Below are 22,484 nucleotides of genomic sequence, written 5' to 3' on the forward strand. Positions count from 1 at the left end.
TGTAATAGACGTTCCTTCTTCGAAGATGGATTAGGACACAGAGAAGGAACAACTATTTCCTGGTTAATATTCTTGTTAGAAACAACTTTAGGAAGAAAACCAGGCTTGGTACGCAAAACTACCTTATCTGCGTGGAACACCAGGTAAGGTGAATCACACTGTAAGGCAGATAATTCTGAAACTCTTCGAGCAGAAGAGATAGCTATCAAAAACAAAACTTTCCAAGATAACAACTTAATGTCTATGGAATGTAAAGGTTCAAACGGAACCCCTTGAAGAACTGAAAGAACTAGAGTCAAACTCCATGGCGGAGCCACAGGTTTATAGACAGGCTTGATTCTGACTAAAGCCTGAGCAAACGCTTGAACGTCTGGTACCTCTGCCAGACGCTTGTGTAACAGGATAGACAAAGCAGATATTTGTCCTTTTAAGGAACTAGCTGACAATCCTTTCTCCAGTCCTTCTTGGAGAAAGGACAATATCCTGGGAATCCTAATCTTACTCCATGAGTAACCCTTGGATTCACACCAACAAAGATATTTCCACCATATCTTATGGTAGATTTTCCTGGTGACAGGCTTTCTAGCCTGAATCAGAGTATCTATAACTGACTCAGAGAACCCACGCTTTGATAGAATTAAGCGTTCAATCTCCAAGCAGTCAGACGTAGAGAAACTAAATTTGGATGCTTAAACGGACCCTGTATTAGAAGATCCTGCCTCATTGGCAGTGTCCATGGTGGGACAGATGACATGTCCACTAGGTCTGCATACCAAGTCCTGCGTGGCCACACAGGCGCTATCAGAATCACCGAAGCCTTCTCCTGCTTGATTCTGGCAACTAGACGCGGGAGGAGAGGAAACGGTGGAAAAACATAAGCCAGATTGAAGGACCAAGGCGCTGCTAGAGCATCTATCAATACCGCCTTGGGATCCCGGGACCTGGACCCGTAGAGAGGAAGTTTGGTGTTCTGACGGGAGGCTATCAGATCCAACTCTGGGGTGCCCCATAGCTGAGTCAGTTGGGCAAATACCTCCGGGTGGAGTTCCCACTCCCCCGGGTGAAAAGTCTGACGACTTAGAAAATACGCCTCCCAGTTGTCTACTCCTGGGATGTGAATTGCTGAGAGATGGCAGGAGTGATCCTCCGCCCACCTGATTATTTTGGTTACTTCCGTCATCGCTAGGGAACTCTTTGTTCCCCCCTGATGATTGACGTAAGCTACAGTCATGATGTTGTCCGACTGAAATCTGATGAATTTGGCCGCAGCTAGTTGAGGCCATGCCTGAAGAGCATTGAATATCGCCCTCAGTTCCAGAATGTTTATCGGGAGAAGAGTTTCTTCCCGAGACCATAAGCCCTGAGCTTTCAGGGAGTCCCAGACCGCACCCCAGCCTAACAAACTGGCGTCGGACGTTATGATGATCCACTCTGGCCTGCGGAAACATATTCCTTGAGACAGGTGATCCTGAGACAACCACCAGAGAAGAGAATCTCTGGTCTCCTGGTCCAACTGAATTTGAGGAGACAAATCTGCATAATCCCCATTCCACTGTTTGAGCATGCATAGTTGCAGTGGTCTGAGGTGTATCCGAGCAAAAGGGACTATGTCCATTGCCGCAACCATTAGTCCGATTGTCTCCATGCACTGAGCCCAGATGGCCAAGGAATGGAATAAAGAGCTCGGCAAGTAGTTAAGTGTTTTAGCTTTCTGACCTCCGTCAGAAATATTTTCATTTCTACCGAGTCTATCAGGGTTCCTAGGAATGGAACTCTTGTGAGGGGGGAGAGAGAACTCTTTTTGATGTTCACCTTCCACCCGTGAGACCTCAGAAAGGCCAATACAATCTCCGTGTGAGACTTGGTTCTTTGGAAAGTTGACGCCTGAATTAAGATGTCGTCTAGGTAAGGCGCCACTGCTATGCCCCAAGGTCTTAGAACCGCCAGGAGGGACCCTAGCACCTGTTTGAAAATTCTGGGAGCAGTGGCCAACCCGAAAGGAAGAGCCACAAACTGAAAATGCTTGTCCAGAAAGGCAAACCTGAGAAACTGGTGATAATCTTTGTGGATAGGAATGTGCAGATACGCATCCTTTAGATCCATTGCAGTCATATATTGACCCTCCTGGATCATTGGTAAGATTGTCTGAATGGTCTCCATCTTGAATGATGGGACTCTGAGGAATTTGTTTAGAATTTTGAGATCCAGGATTGGTCTGAAAGTTCCTTCTTTTTTTGGGAACCACAAACAGGTTTGAGTAAAACCCCAGTCCTTGTTCTGCAATTGGAACTGGGTGGATCACTCCCATTGTATGTAGATCTTCTACACAGCGTAAAAACGCCTCTTTCTTTGTCTGATCTGTAGACAGACGAGAAATGTGGAACCTTCCCCTTGGAGGAGAGTCCTTGAATTCTAGAAGGTATCCCTGGGCTACAATCTCTAATGCCCAAGGATCGTGTACATCTCTTGCCCAGGCCTGAGCGAAGGAAGAGAGAGATTCTGCCCCCTACTAGATCCGGTCCCGGATCGGGGGCTACCCCTTCATGCTGTCTTGGTGGCAGCTGCAAGCTTTTTGGCCTGTTTACCCTTATTCCAGCCCTGGTAAGGTTTCCAGTTTGCCTTGGGCTGTGAAGCGTTACCCTCTTGCTTTGCAGCCGGAGAGGATGAAGCGGGGCCGTTCCTGAAATTGCGAAAGGAAAGAAAATTAGCTTTGTTCTTTGTTTTGAAGGCTTTGTCCTGAGGGAGAGCATGGCCTTTTCCCCCGGTGATATCTGAAATAATCTCTTTCAATTCAGGCCCGAATAGGGTCTTCCCTTTGAAAGGAATGTTCAAAAGCTTGGATTTAGACGACACATCGGCCGACCAGGACTTTAGCCATAGCGCCCTGCGCGCCAAAATGGCGAAACCTGAATTTTTTTCGCCGCTAACTTAGCTATTTGGAAAGCGGCGTCAGTGATAAAAGAATTAGCTAGCTTTAGAGCCTTAATTTTATCCATAATTTCCTCATATGAGGTCTCCGTCTGGAGCGAGTCTTCCAGCGCCTCAAACCAGAAAGCAGCTGCAGTAGTTACAGGAATGATGCAGGCAATAGGTTGGAGAAGAAAACCTTGTTGAACAAAAATTTTCTTAAGTAAACCTTCTAATTTTTTATCCATAGGGTCTTTAAAAGCACAACTGTCTTTAATTGGTATGGTTGTGTGTTTAGCTAGTGTAGAAACAGCGCCCTCCACCTTAGGGACCGTCTGCCACGAGTCCCGCATGGGGTCAGATATGGGGAACATTTTCTTAAAAACAGGAGGGGGGACAAAAGGGACACCTGGCCTATCCCACTCCCTAGTAACGATATCCGCAATCCTCTTAGGGACCGGAAACGCATCCGTGTAAACAGGGACCTCTAGGTACTTGTCCATTTTACACAATTTCTCTGGGATCACCAAAGGGTCACAGTCATCCAGAGTAGCTAATACCTCCCTAAGTAAAACACGGAGGTGTTCTAGTTTAAATTTAAAAGCCAATGTATCTGAATCTGTCTGGGGAGGAACCCTTCCTGAATCAGAGACTTCTCCCTCAGACATCAAATCCCTCGCTCCCACTTCAGAGCGTTGTGAGGGTATATCGGATACGGCTACCAAAGCGTCAGAATGCTCATAATCTGTTCTTAAAACGGAGCTATCACGCTTTGCAGGTAACACGGGCAGTTTAGATAAGAAGGCTGTAAGAGAATTATCCATGACTGCAGCTAAGTCTTGTAATGTAAAAGGGTTAGACGCACTAGAGGTACTAGGCGTCGCTTGCGCGGGCGTAACTGGTTGTGACACTTGGGGAGAGGCAGACGGGCTACCCTCTTTACCTTCAGTCTGAGAATCATCTTGGGCCACATTCTTAAGTGCAACAATATGATCTTTAAAGTCTATAGACATATCAGTACAAGTGGGAAACATTCTGAGAGGGGGTTTCACCATGGCTTCTAAACACATTGAACAAGGATTTTCCTTAGTGTCAGACATGTTTAACAGACTAGTAGAGTACACAAACAGGCTTGGAATCACTTTAATCAAATAAAAAACACAATTTGAAAAAAAAAACGTTACTGTGCCTTTAAGAGATAAAAAGAGCACACAATTTTACAAAACGGTGAAAAATGCAGCAATCTTTCTGAAATTTTCACAGTATGTAGCTAAAGCCTTAATAAGATTGCACCCCAAGTTTCAAAACGATTAACCCCTTAATGCCCAAACCGGAGCAGCCTAAAGACAACACCTGGTTAAATCACTACAGCACCTTGCCACAGCCTTGCTGTGGCCCTACCTTCCCTTAGGGATCAGATTTGGGGGAATATAGCTTCTTTTAGGCCCTCAAACATCAGCAGGACCCTCCATGTGAAATAGTATGAACTTCTCTGCAATTCTAACTGTGCATCTGAGGCAATTAGGCCCCTCCCACTCTACTCCGGAGCTGTGAGGCCTAGTAAATCACTCCTAAGTGACTAAAATACAGCCATGTGGTAATAACCCCAGAAAAAAACCCAAAAGGGCTTTCAAAGTGTCTTGCAAAACCGTTTTTTCCTTAGCTAAACAATCGATTGCCCTGAATAAGTGTCAACCAGAATATTAGCCCTATTATGTAAGCATTCAATTCCTTACTAAGTCTGTGAACATAGCTTACCCTCTCCTCATGGGGATCTTGTCAGTCTTCTAGCATTATCTCAGTCTTGTCTAGAAATAAATGACTGAACATACCTTATTGCAGATCACCCTGCAAACTGTTCCCCCAACTGAAGTTTTCTGGTACTCCTCAGTCCTGTGTGGGAACAGCAGTAGATTTTAGTTACAACATGCTAAAATCATTTTCCTCTCAGCAGAAATCTTCATCACTTTTCTGCTAGAGAGTAAATAGTACAAACCGGTAGCATTTAAAATAACAAACTTTTGATTGAAGATAATAAAACTACAGTTCTAACACCACATTCACTTTACACTCCCGAGAGAGACCCTAGTGCTTAGAGCCAGCAAAGAGAATGACTGGGGGGTGGAGCTAGAGGGGGAGCTATATGGACAGCTTTGCTGTGTGCTCTCTTTGCTACTTCCTGTAGGGAATGAGAATATCCCACAAGTAACGGATGAATCCGTGGACTGGATACACCTTGCAAGAGAAACTTCTTTTAAGCCCTCAAACACAGCAGGACCCTCTGGAGAAGCAGCTGGATGTCTCTGAGTAAAAGAAACTGCGCAACTGAGGCGCGAAAATAGGCCCCTCCCACTTCACTCAATGTTATGGGGCCTAAAAGAAACACACCAGAGTGTTTCTAAACTAGCCATGTGAGTTAATACCCCTTAATTAAGCCACAATGACCCCTTAAAGTCCCTCAAAAAACCTTATGTTTGCAATAAAAAAAACGTTTTTTCCTAACAGTGTCACCAGTAACCAATGAGCCCTTTATGCAAGCTGGGATTCCTACTAAGTGTCTGAATACAGCTTACCCTTCCCTCATGTGGATATTGCCAGCCTTTTCTAAAATTATCACAGTCTGTCTAGAAAAAAATAGACTGAACATACCTCAATGCAGCTTAGCATGCAAACCGTTCCCCCAACTGAAGCTTTCCTGTACTCTTCAGCCCTTGTGAGAACAGCAGTGGATCTTGGTTACAAAGTGCTAAGATCATCATCCTCCTTGCAGAAATCTTCATCCCTTTTCTGCCAGAGAGTGAATAGTACACACCGGTACCATTTAAAATAAACTTTTGCTTGAGAAAATAAAAACTAACATTTTTTGTCACCACACTCACTTTACCCTGCCTAGCAGTTAAGCAGGCAAAGAGAATGACGGGGGGGGGGGGGGGGGGGGGGAGCTATATAGACGGGTGCTCTCTTTGCCACTTCCTGTTAGGAAGGAGAATATCCCACAAGTATGGATGAATCCGTGGACTCGATACATCTTACAAGAGAAAACAGGCTTTCATTCATCAAAGTTTACCTTCACTTTAATTTTGTAGTAATGTGCATGTGATGGCAAGGGTGACAAAAGTGATACACCCATATCTTGTAGGTTTGTAGTAGCACATATCATTTAACCACAAACAGAAGTTTAATTGTGGGCTAGCCCTACAACTAGTCATATACATACATACAACAATAAGAGCTGTCTGTGCATGATCAGAATTGTATTTTAACAGATACCAAATCCGTTTTTTTCTAAGAGGTTGGAATAAGGAGAGGGCCATATAACTATTTAAGGAGATGGCCGAATTATGAGCGGTGACATGCAGATGCCAACATTTACCAGTAAAAGGGCCTGTTCTTGAAGAAGCTGTTGTTGAAGGATTTCTAACTGTCTTTGTTCTTCCTCTAACTTGTGCCTTATATATTCCTAGAGAAGAAGAGATTCAGAGAGAGCAAAAGAGCGGAGGGAAGAGGTAAAAACAGGAGAGAACTGGGAACTATAGAAATTATATAACACCACAAATGAAAAACATGGAGAGGATATAGGAGCACAAAGGACATTTATTTTAGAAAGGTTTTATGGGTTACAAAAGTCATTAATATAATTTTCCACTAAAGGACGACAGACAGAACAATCTGGGAAATCTCTCCCCACCACCCTCATGAATATTACAATAAGAAAGGGCTTGTGCATGTATCCCAACCCTAAAAATAATGAAACATTAACAAAGACGGGATCAAAGTCACAGCATGTCAAAACACTAATCACATCCAAAATACAAAAGCAAATTACAACAGTAAAGTAGGACTTCCTTAGTTTAATAACTTCACAAGATTCCTAGCTAACCTGTTCTCTTTCTGCCAGCCTCCTTTCCTCCTCCCTTCGAATGTCATCTCGACGTCTCTGCTGCTCCTTTTCTTGTTGTTTTCTTTGATCTCTCTCACGGCGCTGTTGCTATGATAGTAAAAATGTTTTTTGATGAGTAGAAGAAACATACGTAATGCATTGCAGACTGACCTTTAGACTCATCACCAGGTGTGCAAGTATTTGGTAAAGCTGCTATGATATTTTTTACCTGATTTAACTACTGTGGGGCCTATTTGGACTTCTGTCCGTATATAGCATTCAACATGTGTGAGTATTAAATGCACACATGCATTAGGAAATTCAAATTTAGATTAGCTCTAAGCACTTTTCCCCTTAAGGCACTTTTGTTGATTGGAAAACAATTCAAAAGTAAATTTTTCTGTCAGCGCTCTAGATACAACAAAAGGGCCTTAAGGGGAGAGCGCGGATTGGAGAAGAGTTCAAACCTTTAGCTCACAGAAAAATATACTTTTGAAGTGGGCAGAGGAGCGCGAGGTATTTGAATTTTCTAATCTATATTAAAAAGTAAGTTATAGCACATCTTCATTTCAACTGATGAATTAAAAATCCATCTAAAATATCACTAACATTCTAGATTTGTTTTTATAAAAGGCGAGAGTTTACCATAACATTAACTATCAAAGAAAAAAACAAACCAAAAAAAAAAAAACAGAACGTTATTGCCAAACTTGATCATTCAAAGAAAAATAAGGATATACTTTCAGTAGATTGACGCCATGCAGTACATAGCCCATTGTACCTCATAACGTAGATCTACATCCATACTGCTGGAAGCCCTAGCAGGCTTGGTTGTCAAGTGACAACCGAGAGCTGCTGTTCCTGGGCTTCCAGCATCTGCCTTCATATGGTAACAGAGCAATATCGGTGCTCAGTTACCACATGAAGGCAGATTGCCAGATTATTAGAGGTAATGACATGGTCTGTGTTGCTGTCTGTAATAATCTCTGTTGGTGCCGATAGAAGGGAAGGTGGTAGGCGAATTTCTTGAAGGGAGAAAGGGAGGAATGCGTCACTTCACCATAGAAAAAGTGGAATTAGTGGGTGGGAGTGTGACCTAGATAATGAGGGAGGAAGTGGAGGGACCACTACAATACAAAAAATAAATGAAAATGTATTAATTAAAAACAAACATTACTGCCAGTACTAAAGATGGCTGCCACTATTGGGAGGGGGGAGGAATAGAGCACTGTGAGGGGATCAGGGAGGTATGAGGAGGAATCAGTACACTGGAGAAAATAAAATAATAAACAAAAATGCCTAAACTGGATACTGGCAGACTGTCTGCCAGTTCCTAAGATGGTGGGGACAAGTGTGGGTTGGGGGGAAAAAGATCTTTTTAGTGTGATAGTATTGCAATGTAGTTATTATCCTGATCCCTTCAAACCAGCAAACTAATTAACCCCTTCACTGTGTGGTGCGCAGCTACAATTAGCGACCTAATTACCAAAAAACAATGGCAAACCCACGCATGTCTGCTATTTCCAATCAAAGGGGATCCCAGAGAAACGTTTGCAATCATTTGTGTCACGATTGCACAAGGTGTCTGCAAATAATTTTAGTGAGAAACCCAAAGTTTGTAAAAAATAAAAAAAAAGTTAAAAGGCCAATCTAATCCAGAATTTTTATTATTCAAAAAGATAGAAAATCCCTTTATTATCCATTCCCCTGTTTTCCACAGCCAACACGGTTATATTAATATATGTTTAACCTCTGTGATTACCTTCTATCTAAGCCTCTGCAGACTGTCACCTTATTTCAGTTGTTTTGACAGACTTTCATTTTAGCCAACCAATGCTTACTCATAGGTAACTCCACAGGAGTGAGCAGAATGTTTTTCTATGTGGCACACATGAACTCAGCAGTGTGTAACTGTGAAAAATTGTCAAAATGTATTGAGATAAGAGGCAGCCTTCAAGGGCTTAGAAATTAAAATATGAGCCTACATAGCTTTAGTTTTCAACAAAGAATACCAAGAGAACAAAGCAAATTTGAGGTTATAAGTAAATCAGAAAGTTGTTTATAATGATATGCCCTGTCTGAATCATGAAAGTTTAATTTTACTTGATTGTCCCTTTAACTATTTATCTTTTTATATGATGGCATTTGGCAGGGAAATGGTGGCATGAAATATACCAAAATGAGCCTAGAACAATTCCTTGGGTTGTCTACAAAAAAAAAAAAAAAAAGATATTTTTCTTTTTAAATGAAGTAATAGCAAAAATGCTAAAAAATCTTCGGTATTTTGGCCAAGTTTTTCCATGCAATTCCCGCTAGCGAAGGGTTTAATAGATATTTACAACTTATAAACTCAGGTCCCTCTTCAATATGCTAAATAAACAGGCAAACAGAAAAATGTATGTACTATTTTACCTAGGCACTTCATTAAGAAGGTACTTTTTGTGTTGGGGGGGGGGGGGGGGATTTGAAGAAATGGAAGTTTTTCTATTTTAGGCCTTTGGTTACATGTCCCTGTCAGCCCCTACAGCAGGGGTGGGCAGACTTTTGTAAGGCAAGGGCTACCTCTAATTTTATTCCAAGTGACGTGGTCACCTAACAAACAAACAAAAAAAAAAAAAACACCAGTTGCTGGCTGAAAATTGTATTTTTGCCACAAATAGGACCTGCTGGTTGAAAATTGTATTTTGCCCTCAAATAGAACATGCTGGCTGAAAATTGTATTTTTCCCACAAATAATACAGCTTTAAAAATCAGCCGCACTCTTGACTATCAAGCAATCTTATCTGTGTACCGCGCCTGCATATGAATAAGTAGTCTCACAATCAAGACGGCTCAAGTCTAGGGCTAGCGGAGTAGTCATGCCTGGAACACATGGGAACCCCACAGCTCTGATACAACGATGACAATGAACTATTCTCAACCATTCATAGACAGACTCATTCTACAAAGTAATTTTATTGGCTGGACGCCATGTCAGGTTGATTAGGGGGCAGCTCCTGTTGGCTGCTCTCCATCCGTCCGCTACTAGCTGAAGAATACTGTATATAGTTGGGACAGTGGCAGGACCTGCAGGCTCTGTACCGCCTTTCACAGTAACCAGAGACTGGTATAGCAGCAACAGCACTGACCTGAACAATTTGGTGACAACAAATTCTGGGGACAGAAAGCTGCAGAAACTAGCACAAAGTATAGCTAATATTAGTGTGTCAGAGAAAGTATCCGAGAGCAGCATCAAAGCCTGGTACAGAGTAAGTAAAAGAACCTGAGGGGGAGTAACAGACCCTGTGGAAAAAAACAACACCAGACCATTCACCCAGGAGAGCCTGGTGACAAGTAACGGAGGACAGAACTAGAAAGTAGCAGCAGAATATTAGACATAGCAGGACCTAGAACTGCCAAACCCAGGGATACCGAGCGGCATCTCAGCCTGGCGCATGAAGAGTCTGTACTATGGACTGATCGTTCTTCAGACAAAAAGTAGAAGAGTTTTGGAACAGGCAGTAACCAAAGCTGGGGCAGCGAGTTCAGCTACATCCACGTTGTGCATGCTGAAGTACACATACTGCCGTCATAGACCCATAGCTGATTTCAAAAGTCTGCATAAGAGATACATTTCTCATATCTACGATGACAAGGCTCTTCACTCATAATCTAGATGTGTGAGAAATGTTTCTCTTATGCAGACTTTTGAAATCTTTCAGGCGGTCACCTCAAAATTCACTCGCAGTCCACTGGTAGACCGCGATCTACCTCTTGCCCACCCCTGCCCTACAGCTATATCATTCAGTAAGGTTAGGATAGAAACCGGTTTCTGCACATAAGATGGTGCTCTAAATTACAAAATAAAACAATTAGTTATTCTCTATTTCTGTACAGGATGATGTTTATATAAATATCTATTACACACAAAAAAGGAAAGTTAGATACAAAACTATTTATAAAAAATGCATATAAAAAAAAAACCTTTATAATTTTTTAAGTGCTTGTGCGCACATTTAAACATTGGTCAGCCAGGAAAACATAATTTATGTAAGAACTTACCTGATAAATTAATTTCTTTCATATTGGCAAGAGTCCATGAGCTAGTATTTAATATACAATCCTACCAGGAGGGGCAAAGTTTCACCTCAAAATGCCTATAAATACACCCCTCACCACACCCACAATTCAGTTTAACGAATAGCCAAGCAGTGGAGTAAGAGAAAAAGGAGTAAAAAGCATAAAAAAGGAACTGAAAATATAATTGTGCTTTATACAAAAAAATATAACCACCATAAAAAGGGTGGGTCTCATGGACTCTTGCCAATATGAAAAATTAATTAATCAGGTACGTTCTTACATAAATTATGTTTTCTTTAATGTAATTGGCAAGAGTCCATGAGCTAGTGATGTATGGGATAGTAATACCCAAGATGTGGTACTCCACAGAAGAGTCACTAGAGAGGGAGGGATAAAAATAAAAAAATGTAATCCACATCCAAAAAAATAAGTTTTTCTCATAATTGAAAAGAAAAAACTTAAAACATAAGCAGAGGAATCAAACTGAAACAGCTGCCTGAAGAACTTTTCTACCAAAAACTGCTTCCGAAGAGGTAAATACATCAAAATGGTAGAATTTGGTAAATGTATGCAAAGAAGACCAAGTTGATGCTTTGCAAATCTGATCAACTGAAGCTTCATTCTTAAAAGCCCACGAAGTGGAAACTGATCTAGTAGAATGAGCTGTGATTCTCTGAGGCGGGGCCTGACCCGACTCCAAATATGCCTGATGAATCAAAAGCTTTAACCAGGATGCCAAGGAAATGGCAGAAGATTTCTGACCTTTCCTAAAACCAGAAAATACAACAAATAGACTAGAAGTCTTCCTGAAATCTTTAGTAGCTTCAACATAATATTTCAAAGCTCTTACAACATCCAGAGAATGTAAGGATCTCTACAAAGAATTCTTAGGATTAGGACACAAAGAGGGAACAACAATTTCCCTATTAATGTTGTTAGAATTCATAACTTTAGGTGAAAATTTAAATGAAGTCCGCAAAACTGCCTTATCCTGATAGAAAATCAGAAAAGGAGACTCACAAGAAAGAGCAGTTAATTCGGAAAATCTTCTAGTAGAAGAGATAACCAAAAGGAACAACAATTTCCAAGAAAGTAGTTTAATATCCAAAGAATGCATAGGCTCAAAAGGAGGAACCTGTAAAGCCTTTAAAACCAAATTAAGACTCCAAAGAGGAGATATTGATTTAATGATAGGCTAGATAGGAACCAAAACCGGCACAAAACAGTGAATATCAGGAAGCTTAGCAATTTTTCTGTGAAATAAAACAAAAAGAGCAGAGATTTGTCCCTTCAAGGAACTTGCAGAATAACCTTTATCCAAACCATCCTGAAGAAACTGTAAAATTCTAGGAATTCTATAAGAATGCCAGGAGAATTTATGAGGAGAACACCATGAAATATAAGTCTTCCAAACTCGATAATAAATTTTCCTAGAAACAGATTTACGAGCCTTTAACATCGTATCAATCACTGAGTCAGAGAAACCTCTATGACTAAGCACTAAACGTTCAATTTCCATATCTTCAAATTTAACGATTTCAGATCCTGATGGAAAAAATGGTCCTTGAGACAAAAGATTGGGTCTTAAAGCAAGTGCCAAAGTTGGCAACTGGACATCCGGAACAAGATCAGCATTCCCAGTACCTGGGAACTTTCTTGTTTAGATGGGAAGCCATCAGATCTATTTCTGAAAAAAAAGACCCCACATCTGAACAATCTGATAAAACACATCTGGATGGAGAGACCACTCCCCCAGATGTACAGTCTGATGGCTGAGATTATCTGCTTCCCAATTGTCTACACCTGGGATATGTACCGCAGAAATTAGACAAGAGCTGGATTCCGCCCAAGAAAGTATCCAAGATACTTCTTTTATAGCTAGGGGACTGTGAGTCCCACCCTGATGATTGACATATGCCACAGTTGTAATATTGTCAGTCTGAAAACAAATGAATGGTTCTCTCTTCAACAGAGGCCAAACCTGAAGAGCTCTGAAAATAGCACGGAGTTCTAAAATATTGATTGGTAATCTTGCCTCTTGAGATTTCCAAACCCCTTGTGCTGTCAGAGATCCCAAGACAGCTCCCCAACCTGAAAGACTTGCATCTGTTCTGATTACAGTCCAGGTTGGACGAACAAAAGAGGCTCCTTGAAATATACAATGGTGATCTAACCACCAAGTCAGAGAGAGTCTAACATTGGGATTTAAGGATATTAATTATGATATCCTTGTATAATCCCTGCACCATTGATTCAGCATACAAAGCTGAAGAGGTCTCATATGAAAACGAGCAAAGGGGATCACGTCCAATGCTGCAGTCATGAGACCTAAAACTTTCATGCACATAGCTACTGAAGGGAATGATTGAGACTGAAGGTTTCGACAAGCTGAAACCAATTTTATTTGTCTCTTGTCTGTTAGAGACAGAGTCATGGACACTGAATCTATCTGGAAACCTAAAAAGGTGACCCTTGTCTGAGGAATCAAGGAACTTTTTGGTAAATTGATCCTCCAACCATCTTTTTGAAGAAACAACACTAGTTGATTCGTGTGAGATTCGGCAGAATGTAAAGACTGAGCTAGTACCAAGATATTGTCCAAATAAGGAAACACCGCAATACCCTCTTCTCTGATTACAGAGAGTAGGGCACCGAGAACCTTTGAAAAAAATTTTGGAGCTGTCGCTAGGCCAAATAGAAGACGACAAATTGGTAATGCTTGTCTAGAGAAGAGAATCTCAGAAACCGATAGTGGTCTGGATGAATCGGAATATGAAGATATGCATCCTGTAAGTCTATCGTGGACATATAATGCCCTTGCTGAACAAAAGGCAGAATAGTCCTTATAGTCACCATTTTAAAAGTTGGCACTCTTACAAAACGATTCAAAATTCTCAGATCCAGAACTGGCCTGAATAAATTTTCTTTTTTGGGACAATGAATAGATTTGAATAAAACCCCAGACCCTGTTCCTGAAACGGAACTAGTATGATTACCCCTGAAAGCTCCAGATCTGAAACACACTTCAGAAAAGCCTGGGCCTTCACTGGATTTGCTGGGACATGTGAAAGAAAAAAATCTTCTCACAGGAGGTCTTACCCTGAAATCTATTCAATATCCTTGAGAGACAATACTCTGAATCCATTGATTTTGGACAGAATCTGCCCAAATGTTTTGGAAAATTTTTAACCTGCCCCCCCCATTAGCTGAGCTGAAATGAGGGCCGCGCCTTCATGTGGACTTGGGGGCTGGTTTTGGTTTCTTAAACGGCTTGTATTTATTCCATCTTGAAGAAGGTTTCCAATTGGAACCAGATTCTTTGGAGGAAGGATTGGCTTTCTGCTCCTTATTCTGTTGAAAAGAACAAAAACAATTAGAAGCTTTAGATTTACCCTTAGATCTTTTATCCTGAGGTAAAAAAAACTCCCTTCCCCCCAGTGACAGTTGGAATAATTGAATCCAACTGAGAACCAAATAAATTGTTACCTTGGAAAGAAAGACATAGCAATCTAGACTTAGATACCATGTCAGCATTCCAATATTTGAGCCACAAAGCTCTTCTAGCTAAAATAGCTAAAGACATAGATTTAACATCAATATTGATGATATCAAAAATAGCATCACAGATAAAATGGTTAGCATGTTGAAGCAAACAAACAATGCTAGACAAATCAGGATCTGTTTCTTGTTGCGCTAAGCTTTCCAACCAAAAAGTTGATGCAGCTGCAACATCAGCCATGGATATAGCAGGCCTAAGAATGTAGCCAGAAAATAAATAAGCTTTCCTTAGATAAGATTCAAGTTTCCTATCTAAAGGGTCCTTAAAAGAAGTACTATCTTCCATAGGAATAGTAGTACGTTTGGCAAGAGTAGAAATAGCCCCATCAACTTTGGGGATTTTTTTCCCAAAACTCCAACCTAACTGCTGGCAAAGGATACAACTTTTTAAACCTAGAAGAAGGAATAAATGAAGTACAAGGCCTATTCCATTCCTTTGAAATCATATCAGAAATAGTATAAGGAACTGGAAAAACCTCTGAAGTAACCACAGGTGGTTTATAAACAGAATTTAACAGTTTACTAGTTTTAGTATCAAGATGACTAGTTTCCTCAATATCCAAAGTAATCAACATCTCTTTTAACAAGGAACAAATATACTCTATCTTAAAGAGATAAGTAGATTTGTCAGTGTCAATATCTGAGGTAGGATCTTCTGAACTAGATAGATCCTCATCAGGAGGATAATTCAGTATGTTGTCGGTCATTTGAAATTTCATCAACATTATGAGAAGTTTTAAAAGACTGTTTACGTTTATTAGAAGGCGGATAGCAGACAAAGCCTTCTGAATCGCATCAGCAATAAAATCTTTTATATTCACAGGGATATCATTTAAATTAGATGTTGAAGGCCCAACAGGCATTGTACTAGTACTGATGGATACATTCTCTGCATTTAAAAGCTTATCTTGACAACTGTTACATAAAGTGTCTTAAGTAAATGAAAACATACTTACCGAAAGACATCCATCCACATATGGCAGATAGCCAAACCAGTACTGAAACAGTATCAGTAGAGGTAATGGAATATGAGAGTATATCGTCGATCTGAAAAGTGAGGTAGGAGATGAATCTCTACGACCGATTACAGAAAACCTTTGAAAAGATTTCCTGTGAGGAAAACCATAGAATCAATAGGTGATACTCCCTTCACATCCCTCTGACAAACACTGTACTCTGAGAGGAATCAGGCTTTAAAATGCTTAGAAGCGAATATCAACGAAGAAAGTCAAGCACAAACTTACTTCACCACCTCCATAAAACTGAATTGTGGGTGTGGTGAGGGGGGTGTTTATAGGCATTATGAGGTTTGGGAAACTTTGTCCCTCCTGGTAGGATTGTATATCGCATACGTCACTAGCTCATGGACTCTTGCCAATTACATGAAAGAAATCCATTTTTTTTAAAAATAATTACATGTTAAAACCTTCCTCTCAGATACAACATAAAAATGAATTTAATCTCCATTTGAACAAAACACACACAAGCAGCATATTTTTCTCAAAAACATAGATAGCTACACTGTATGTGTACAAACGGCCTTCTGAAAAAGACCTTACAGTAATTTAAATCTAGCTTCATAATTCTGAGATTATGCACATAATTCAGACAATGTGCAGTATTTATTTTATTTTTTTAAATAAATTTTATTGAGGTGAAACAACGTACAATCAGTGCATGACATTTCTACAGCGTATCGTGTAACAAAATGCGCAAATATAACAAAAAAACATACATACTGTAAAATATAGCGTCTTATAAACACTATCACAGAGTAATGTACAATACTAGGGAGAAAGATTATCTCAAAGTGTATAGGTTCATATGGAAAGATAAGCCAATTATGTGGCACCTCATTTTTTTGTTTTTTTACTTATAGAGATGGTCATATATCCCCTTATAATTAGGCAAATGATACAGTTTGTTCCCCTAAGTAGAAAACTAGGGTCTCTCATTGACCCCTATCTATTATTTTAACTGAGGGGGGTGTTAGGGGGGATAGGGAAACAAAGGAGATAGGATTTCCAAGGACATATTTTCCTGTGCTTAACAAATAAGCGAAGTATGGGGGAGGGAAGCTGGTGAATATGTGTTGTAGGAGCTCATGTGACTATGAGCGACGTAACCATAGGCAGGGTATGGGGGGGAATGGGTTGGCACTACCAAATGCGAACATCAAATATCACACATAAATAATAGCCATTTAGGCTCTGACTATAAAGAATTATTACTTTGTTACCATTAATATACCAAAATTTAGGCATAGCCAGATAGCTAACACTTAAAGGAAGCATAGGGATAAATAGGGTTAACAAAGATGGGATCACTGCCCGTAAGAGCATAAGGGAACTAGTAAAATTTAAACCCGATGTATATGTGTAAATATGTACTCAATAATAGACCTTAGTTTATCTTATCCTAACAGTATAATACAGGATAATTACAGTTTTAACTTCCCTACATACATTGCTACCATAGTTTATATATAAAAGGATAATATGGTCTCTAAGAGATCTTAATATTTGCGTTGATGAGTCAAGTCTACCAGTGGTCAGAATAATCAATTACTTATGCCCTTTAGTGAATAAGGGAACTGGGATAGTTTAAAATGTATATATGCAAATGTACACTCAATAATAGACCCAACGCCAAGAAACATAGGCCTAGATTTAGAGTTGGGCGGTAGCCGTCAAAACCAGCGTTAGAGGCTCCTAACGCTGGTTTTTACCGCCCTCTGGTATTTGGAGCCAGTCATTAAAGGGTCTAACGCTCACTTTCCAGCCGCGACTTTTCCATACCGCAGATCCCCCTACGCCATTTGCGTATCCTATCTTTTCAATGGGATCTTTCTAACGCCGGTATTTAGAGTCGTGGCTGAAGTGAGCGTTAGAAATCTAACGACAAAACTCCAGCCGCAGAAAAAACCCAGTAGTTAAGAGCTTTCTGGGTTAACGCCGGTTTATAAAGCGCTCAACTACTGTGCTCTAAAGTACACTAACACCCATAAACTACCTATGTACCCCTAAACCGAGGTCCCCCCACATCGCCGCCACTCTATTAAAATGTTTTAACCTCTAATCTGCCGTCCGCACGCCACCGCAAGGTACGTTATACTTATGTACCCTTAATCTGCTGCCCCTAACACCGCCGACCCCTATATTATATTTATTAACCCCTAATCTGCCCCCTCAACGTCGCCTCCACCTGCCTACACTTATTAACCCCTAATCCGCCTCACTCCCGCCTCAATAACCCTATAATAAATAGTATTAACTCCTAATCTGCCCTCCCTAACATCGCCGACACCTAACTTCAAACATTAACCCCTAATCTGCCGACCGGAGCTCACCACTATTCTAATAAAAATTTTAACCCCTAAAGCTAAGTCTAACCCTAACACCCCCCTAAGTTAAATATAATTTAAATCTAACGAAATAAATTAACTATTATTAAATAAATTATTCCTATTTAAAGCTAAATACTAACCTGTAAAATAAACCCTAATATAGCTACAATATAAATTATAATTATATTGTAGCTATTTTAGGATTTATATTTATTTTACAGGTAACTTTGTAATTATTTTAACCAGGTAAAATAGCTATTAAATAGTTAATAACTATTTAATAGTTACCTAGTTAAAATAATTACAAAATTACCTGTAAAATAAATCCTAACCTAAGTTACAATTAAACCTAACACTACACTATCAATAAATTAATTAAATAAAATACCTCCAATTACCTACAATTAAACCTAACACTACACTATCAATAAATTAATTAAATACAATACAAATAAATACATTTAAATAAACTAACTAAAGTACAAAAAATAAAAAAGAACTAAGTTACAAAAAATAAAAAAATATTTACAAATATAAGAAAAATATTACAACAATTTTAAACTAATTACACCTACTCTAAGCCCCCTAATAAAATAACAAAGCCCCCCAAAATAAAAAAATGCCCTACCCTATTCTAAATTAAAAAAGTTCAAAGCTCTTTTACCTTACCAAACCCTTAAAAGGACCTTTTGTGGGGCATGCCCCAAAGAATTCAGCTGTTTTGCCTGTAAAAAAAAACACATACAATACCCCCCCCCCAACATTAAAACCCACCACCCACATACCCCTAATCTAACCCAAACCCCCCTTAAATAAACCTAACACTAAGCCCCTGAAGATCTTCCTACCATATCTTCACCTCGCCGGGTATCACACCGATCCTTCCTGGCTCTGAAATCTTCATCCAAGCCCAAGCGGGGGCTGGCGATCCATAATCCGGTGGCTGAAGAGGTCCAGAAGAGGCTCTAAAGTCTTCATCCTATCCGGGAAGAAGAGGCGATCCGGACCGGCAACCATCTTGATCCAAGCGGCATCTTCTATCTTCATCCGATGACGACCGGCTCCATCTTGAAGACCTCCATCACGGACCCATCTTCTTCTTCCGACGACTTCCCGACGAATGACGGTTCCTTTAAGGGACGTCATCCAAGATGGCGTCCCTCGAATTCCGATTGGCTGGTAGGATTCTATCAGCCAATCGGAATTAAGGTAGGAAAATATGATTGGCTGATGGAATCAGCCAATCAGAATCAAGTTCAATCCGATTGGCTGATCCGATCAGCCAATCAGATTGAGCTCGCATTCTATTGAATAATCGGAACAGCCAATAGAATGCGAGCTCAATCTGATTAGCTGATTGAATCAGCCAATCGGATTGAACTTGATTCTGATTGGCTGATCAGAATTTTCCTACCTTAATTCCGATTGGCTGATAGAATCCTATCAGCCAATCGGAATTCGAGGGACGCCATCTTGGATGACGTCCCTTAAAGGAACCGGCATTCGTCAGGAAGTCGTCGGAAGAAGAAGATGGGTCCGCGGTGGAGGTCTTCAAGATGGAGCCGGTCGTCATCGGATGAAGATAGAAGATGCCGCTTGGATCAAGATGGTTGCCGGTCCGGATCGCCTCTTCTTCCCGGATAGGATGAAGACTTTGGAGCCTCTTCTGGCCCTCTTCAGCCGCCGGATTATGGATCGCCAGCCCCCGCTTGGACTTGGATGAAGATTTCGGAGCCTGGAACGATCGGTGATACCTGGCATGGTGAAGACAAGGTAGGAAGATCTTCAGGGGCTTAGTGTTAGGTTTATTTAAGGGGGGTTTGGGTTAGATTAGGGGTATGTGGGTGGTAGGTTGTAATGTTGGGGGGGGGGGTATTGTATGTTTTTTTTACAGGCAAAAGAGCTGAATTCTTTGGGGCATGCCCCGCAAAGTGCCCTTTTAAGGGCTGGTAAGGTAAAAGAGCTTTGAACTTTTGTAATTTAGAATAGGGTAGGGCATTTTTTATTTTGGGGGTCTTTGTTATTTTATTAGGGGGCTTAGAGTAGGTGTAATTAGTTTAAAATTGTTGTAATTTTTTTCTAATGTTTGTAAATATTTTTTTATTTTTTGTAACTTAGTTCTTTTTTATTTTTTGTACTTTAGTTAGTTTATTTAATTGTATTTATTTGTAGGAATTGTATTTAATTTATTTATTGATAGTGTAGTGTTAGGTTTAATTGTAGATAATTGTAGGTAGTTTAATTTATTTATTGATAGTGTAGTGTTAGGTTTAATTGTAACTTAGGTTAGGATTTATTTTACAGGTAATTTTGTAATTATTTTAACTAGGTAGCTATTAAATAGTTCTTAACTATTTAATAGCTATTGTACCTGGTTAAAATAAATACAAAGTTGCCTGTAAAATAAATATTAATCCTAAAATAGCTACAATATAATTATAATTTATATTGTAGCTATATTAGGGTTTATTTTACAGGTAAGTATTTAGATTTAAATAGGAATAATTTATTTAATAAGAGTTCATTTATTTCGTTAGATAAAAAACATAATTTATGTAAGAACTTACCTCATAAATTCATTTCTTTCATATTAGCAAGAGTCCATGAGCTAGTGACGTATGGGATATACATTCCTACCAGGAGGGGCAAAGTTTCCCAAACCTCAAAATGCCTATAAATACACCCCTCACCACACCCACAAATCAGTTTAACGAATAGCCAAGAAGTGGGGTGATAAGAAAAAAGTGCGAAAGCATAAAAAATAAGGAATTGGAATAATTGTGCTTTATACAAAAAAATCATAACCACCACAAAAAAGGGTGGGCCTCATGGACTCTTGCTAATATGAAAGAAATTAATTTATCAGGTAAGTTCTTACATAAATTATGTTTTCTTTCATGTAATTAGCAAGAGTCCATGAGCTAGTGACGTATGGGATAATGACTACCCAAGATGTGGATCTTTCCACGCAAGAGTCACTAGAGAGGGAGGGATAAAATAAAGACAGCCAATTCCTGCTGAAAATAATCCACACCCAAAATAAAGTTTAAATGAAAACATAAGCAGAAGATTCAAACTGAAACAGCTGCCTGAAGTACTTTTCTACCAAAAACTGCTTCAGAAGAAGAAAACACATCAAAATGGTAGAATTTAGTAAAAGTATGCAAAGAAGACCAAGTTGCTGCTTTGCAAATCTGATCAACCGAAGCTTCATTCCTAAACGCCCAGGAAGTAGAAACTGACCTAGTAGAATGAGCTGTAATCCTCTGAGGCGGAGTTTTACCCGACTCAACATAGGCATGATGAATTAAAGATTTCAACCAAGATGCCAAAGAAATGGCAGAAGCTTTCTGGCCTTTTCTAGAACCGGAAAAGATGACAAATAGACTAGAAGTCTTTCGGAAAGTCTTAGTAGCTTCAACATAATATTTCAAAGCTCTAACAACATCCAAAGAATGCAATGATTTCTCCTTAGAATTCTTAGGATTAGGGCATAATGAAGGAACTACAATTTCTCTACTAATGTTGTTGGAATTCACAACCTTAGGTAAAAATTTAAAAGAAGTTCGCAACACCGCCTTATCCTGATGAAAAATCAGAAAAGGAGACTCACAAGAAAGAGCAGACAATTCAGAGACTCTTCTGGCAGAAGAGATGGCCAAAAGGAACAAAACTTTCCAAGAAAGTAATTTAATGTCCAATGAATGCATAGGTTCAAACGGAGGAGCTTGAAGAGCCCCCAGAACCAAATTCAAACTCCAAGGAGGAGAAATTGACTTAATGACAGGTTTTATACGAACCGCAGAGATTAGACAGGAGCTGGATTCCGCCCAAACCAGAATTCGAGATACTTCTTTCATAGCCAGAGAGGACTGCGAGTCCCTCCTTGATGATTGATGTATGCCACAGTTGTGAAATTGTCTGTCTGAAAACAAATGAACGATTCTCTCTTCAGAAGAGGCCAAGACTGAAGAGCTCTGAAAATTGCACGGAGTTCCAAAATATTGATCGGTAATCTCACCTCCTGAGATTCCCAAACCCCTTGTGCTATCAGAGACCCCCACACAGCTCCCCAACCTGTAAGACTTGCATCTGTTGAAATTACAGTCCAGGTCGGAAGAACAAAAGAAGCCCCCTGAACTAAACGATGGTGATCTGTCCACCACGTCAGAGAGTGTCGTACAATCGGTTTTAAAGATATTAATTGAGATATCTTTGTGTAATCCCTGCACCATTGGTTCAGCATACAGAGCTGAAAAGGTTGCATGTGAAAACGAGCAAAGGGGATCGCGTCCGATGCAGCAGTCATAAGACCTAGAATTTCCATGCATAAGGCTACCGAAGGGAATGATTGTGACTGAAGGTTTCGACAAGCTGAAATCAATTTTAGACGTCTCTTGTCTGTCAAAGACAGAGTCATGGACACTGAATCTATCTGGAAACCCAAAAAGGTTACCCTTGTCTGAGGAATCAATGAACTTTTTAGTGAATTGATCCTCCAACCATGATTTTGAAGAAACAACAAAAGTCGATTTGTATGAAATTCTGCTAAATGTGAAGACTGAGCAAGTACCAAGATATCGTCCAAATAAGGAAATACCACAATACCCTGTTCTCTGATTACAGATAGAAGGGCACCGAGAACCTTTGTAAAAATTCTTGGAGCTGTTGCTAGGCCAAACGGCAGAGCCACAAACTGGTAATGCTTGTCTAGGAAAGAGAATCTCAGAAACT

The 22,484-nt window shown here is 39.9% G+C and overlaps 1 protein-coding gene across 4 annotated transcripts in view; it reads right to left on the reverse strand.

Annotated features, from left to right (window-relative positions):
- The window catches only part of MINK1 (misshapen like kinase 1), a 675,211-nt gene that overhangs the window by 278,282 nt on the left and 374,445 nt on the right, over positions 1 to 22,484 (reverse strand). For 2 of the 4 annotated variants that reach the window (XM_053718325.1, XM_053718326.1), the window contains exons 13-14: positions 6,788 to 6,895; positions 6,281 to 6,367 (exon numbers count right to left, since the gene is read on the reverse strand). In XM_053718325.1, coding sequence (XP_053574300.1) covers positions 6,281 to 6,367; positions 6,788 to 6,895 — 195 coding nt within the window. The remainder of the gene's footprint in view (positions 1 to 6,280; positions 6,368 to 6,787; positions 6,896 to 22,484) is intronic. The other 2 variants (XM_053718327.1, XM_053718328.1) reach the window with 1 other exon arrangement.

The sequence above is a fragment of the Bombina bombina genome, chromosome 6, assembly GCF_027579735.1.
Source record: "Bombina bombina isolate aBomBom1 chromosome 6, aBomBom1.pri, whole genome shotgun sequence".
Classification (NCBI taxonomy): Eukaryota; Metazoa; Chordata; class Amphibia; order Anura; family Bombinatoridae; genus Bombina; species Bombina bombina.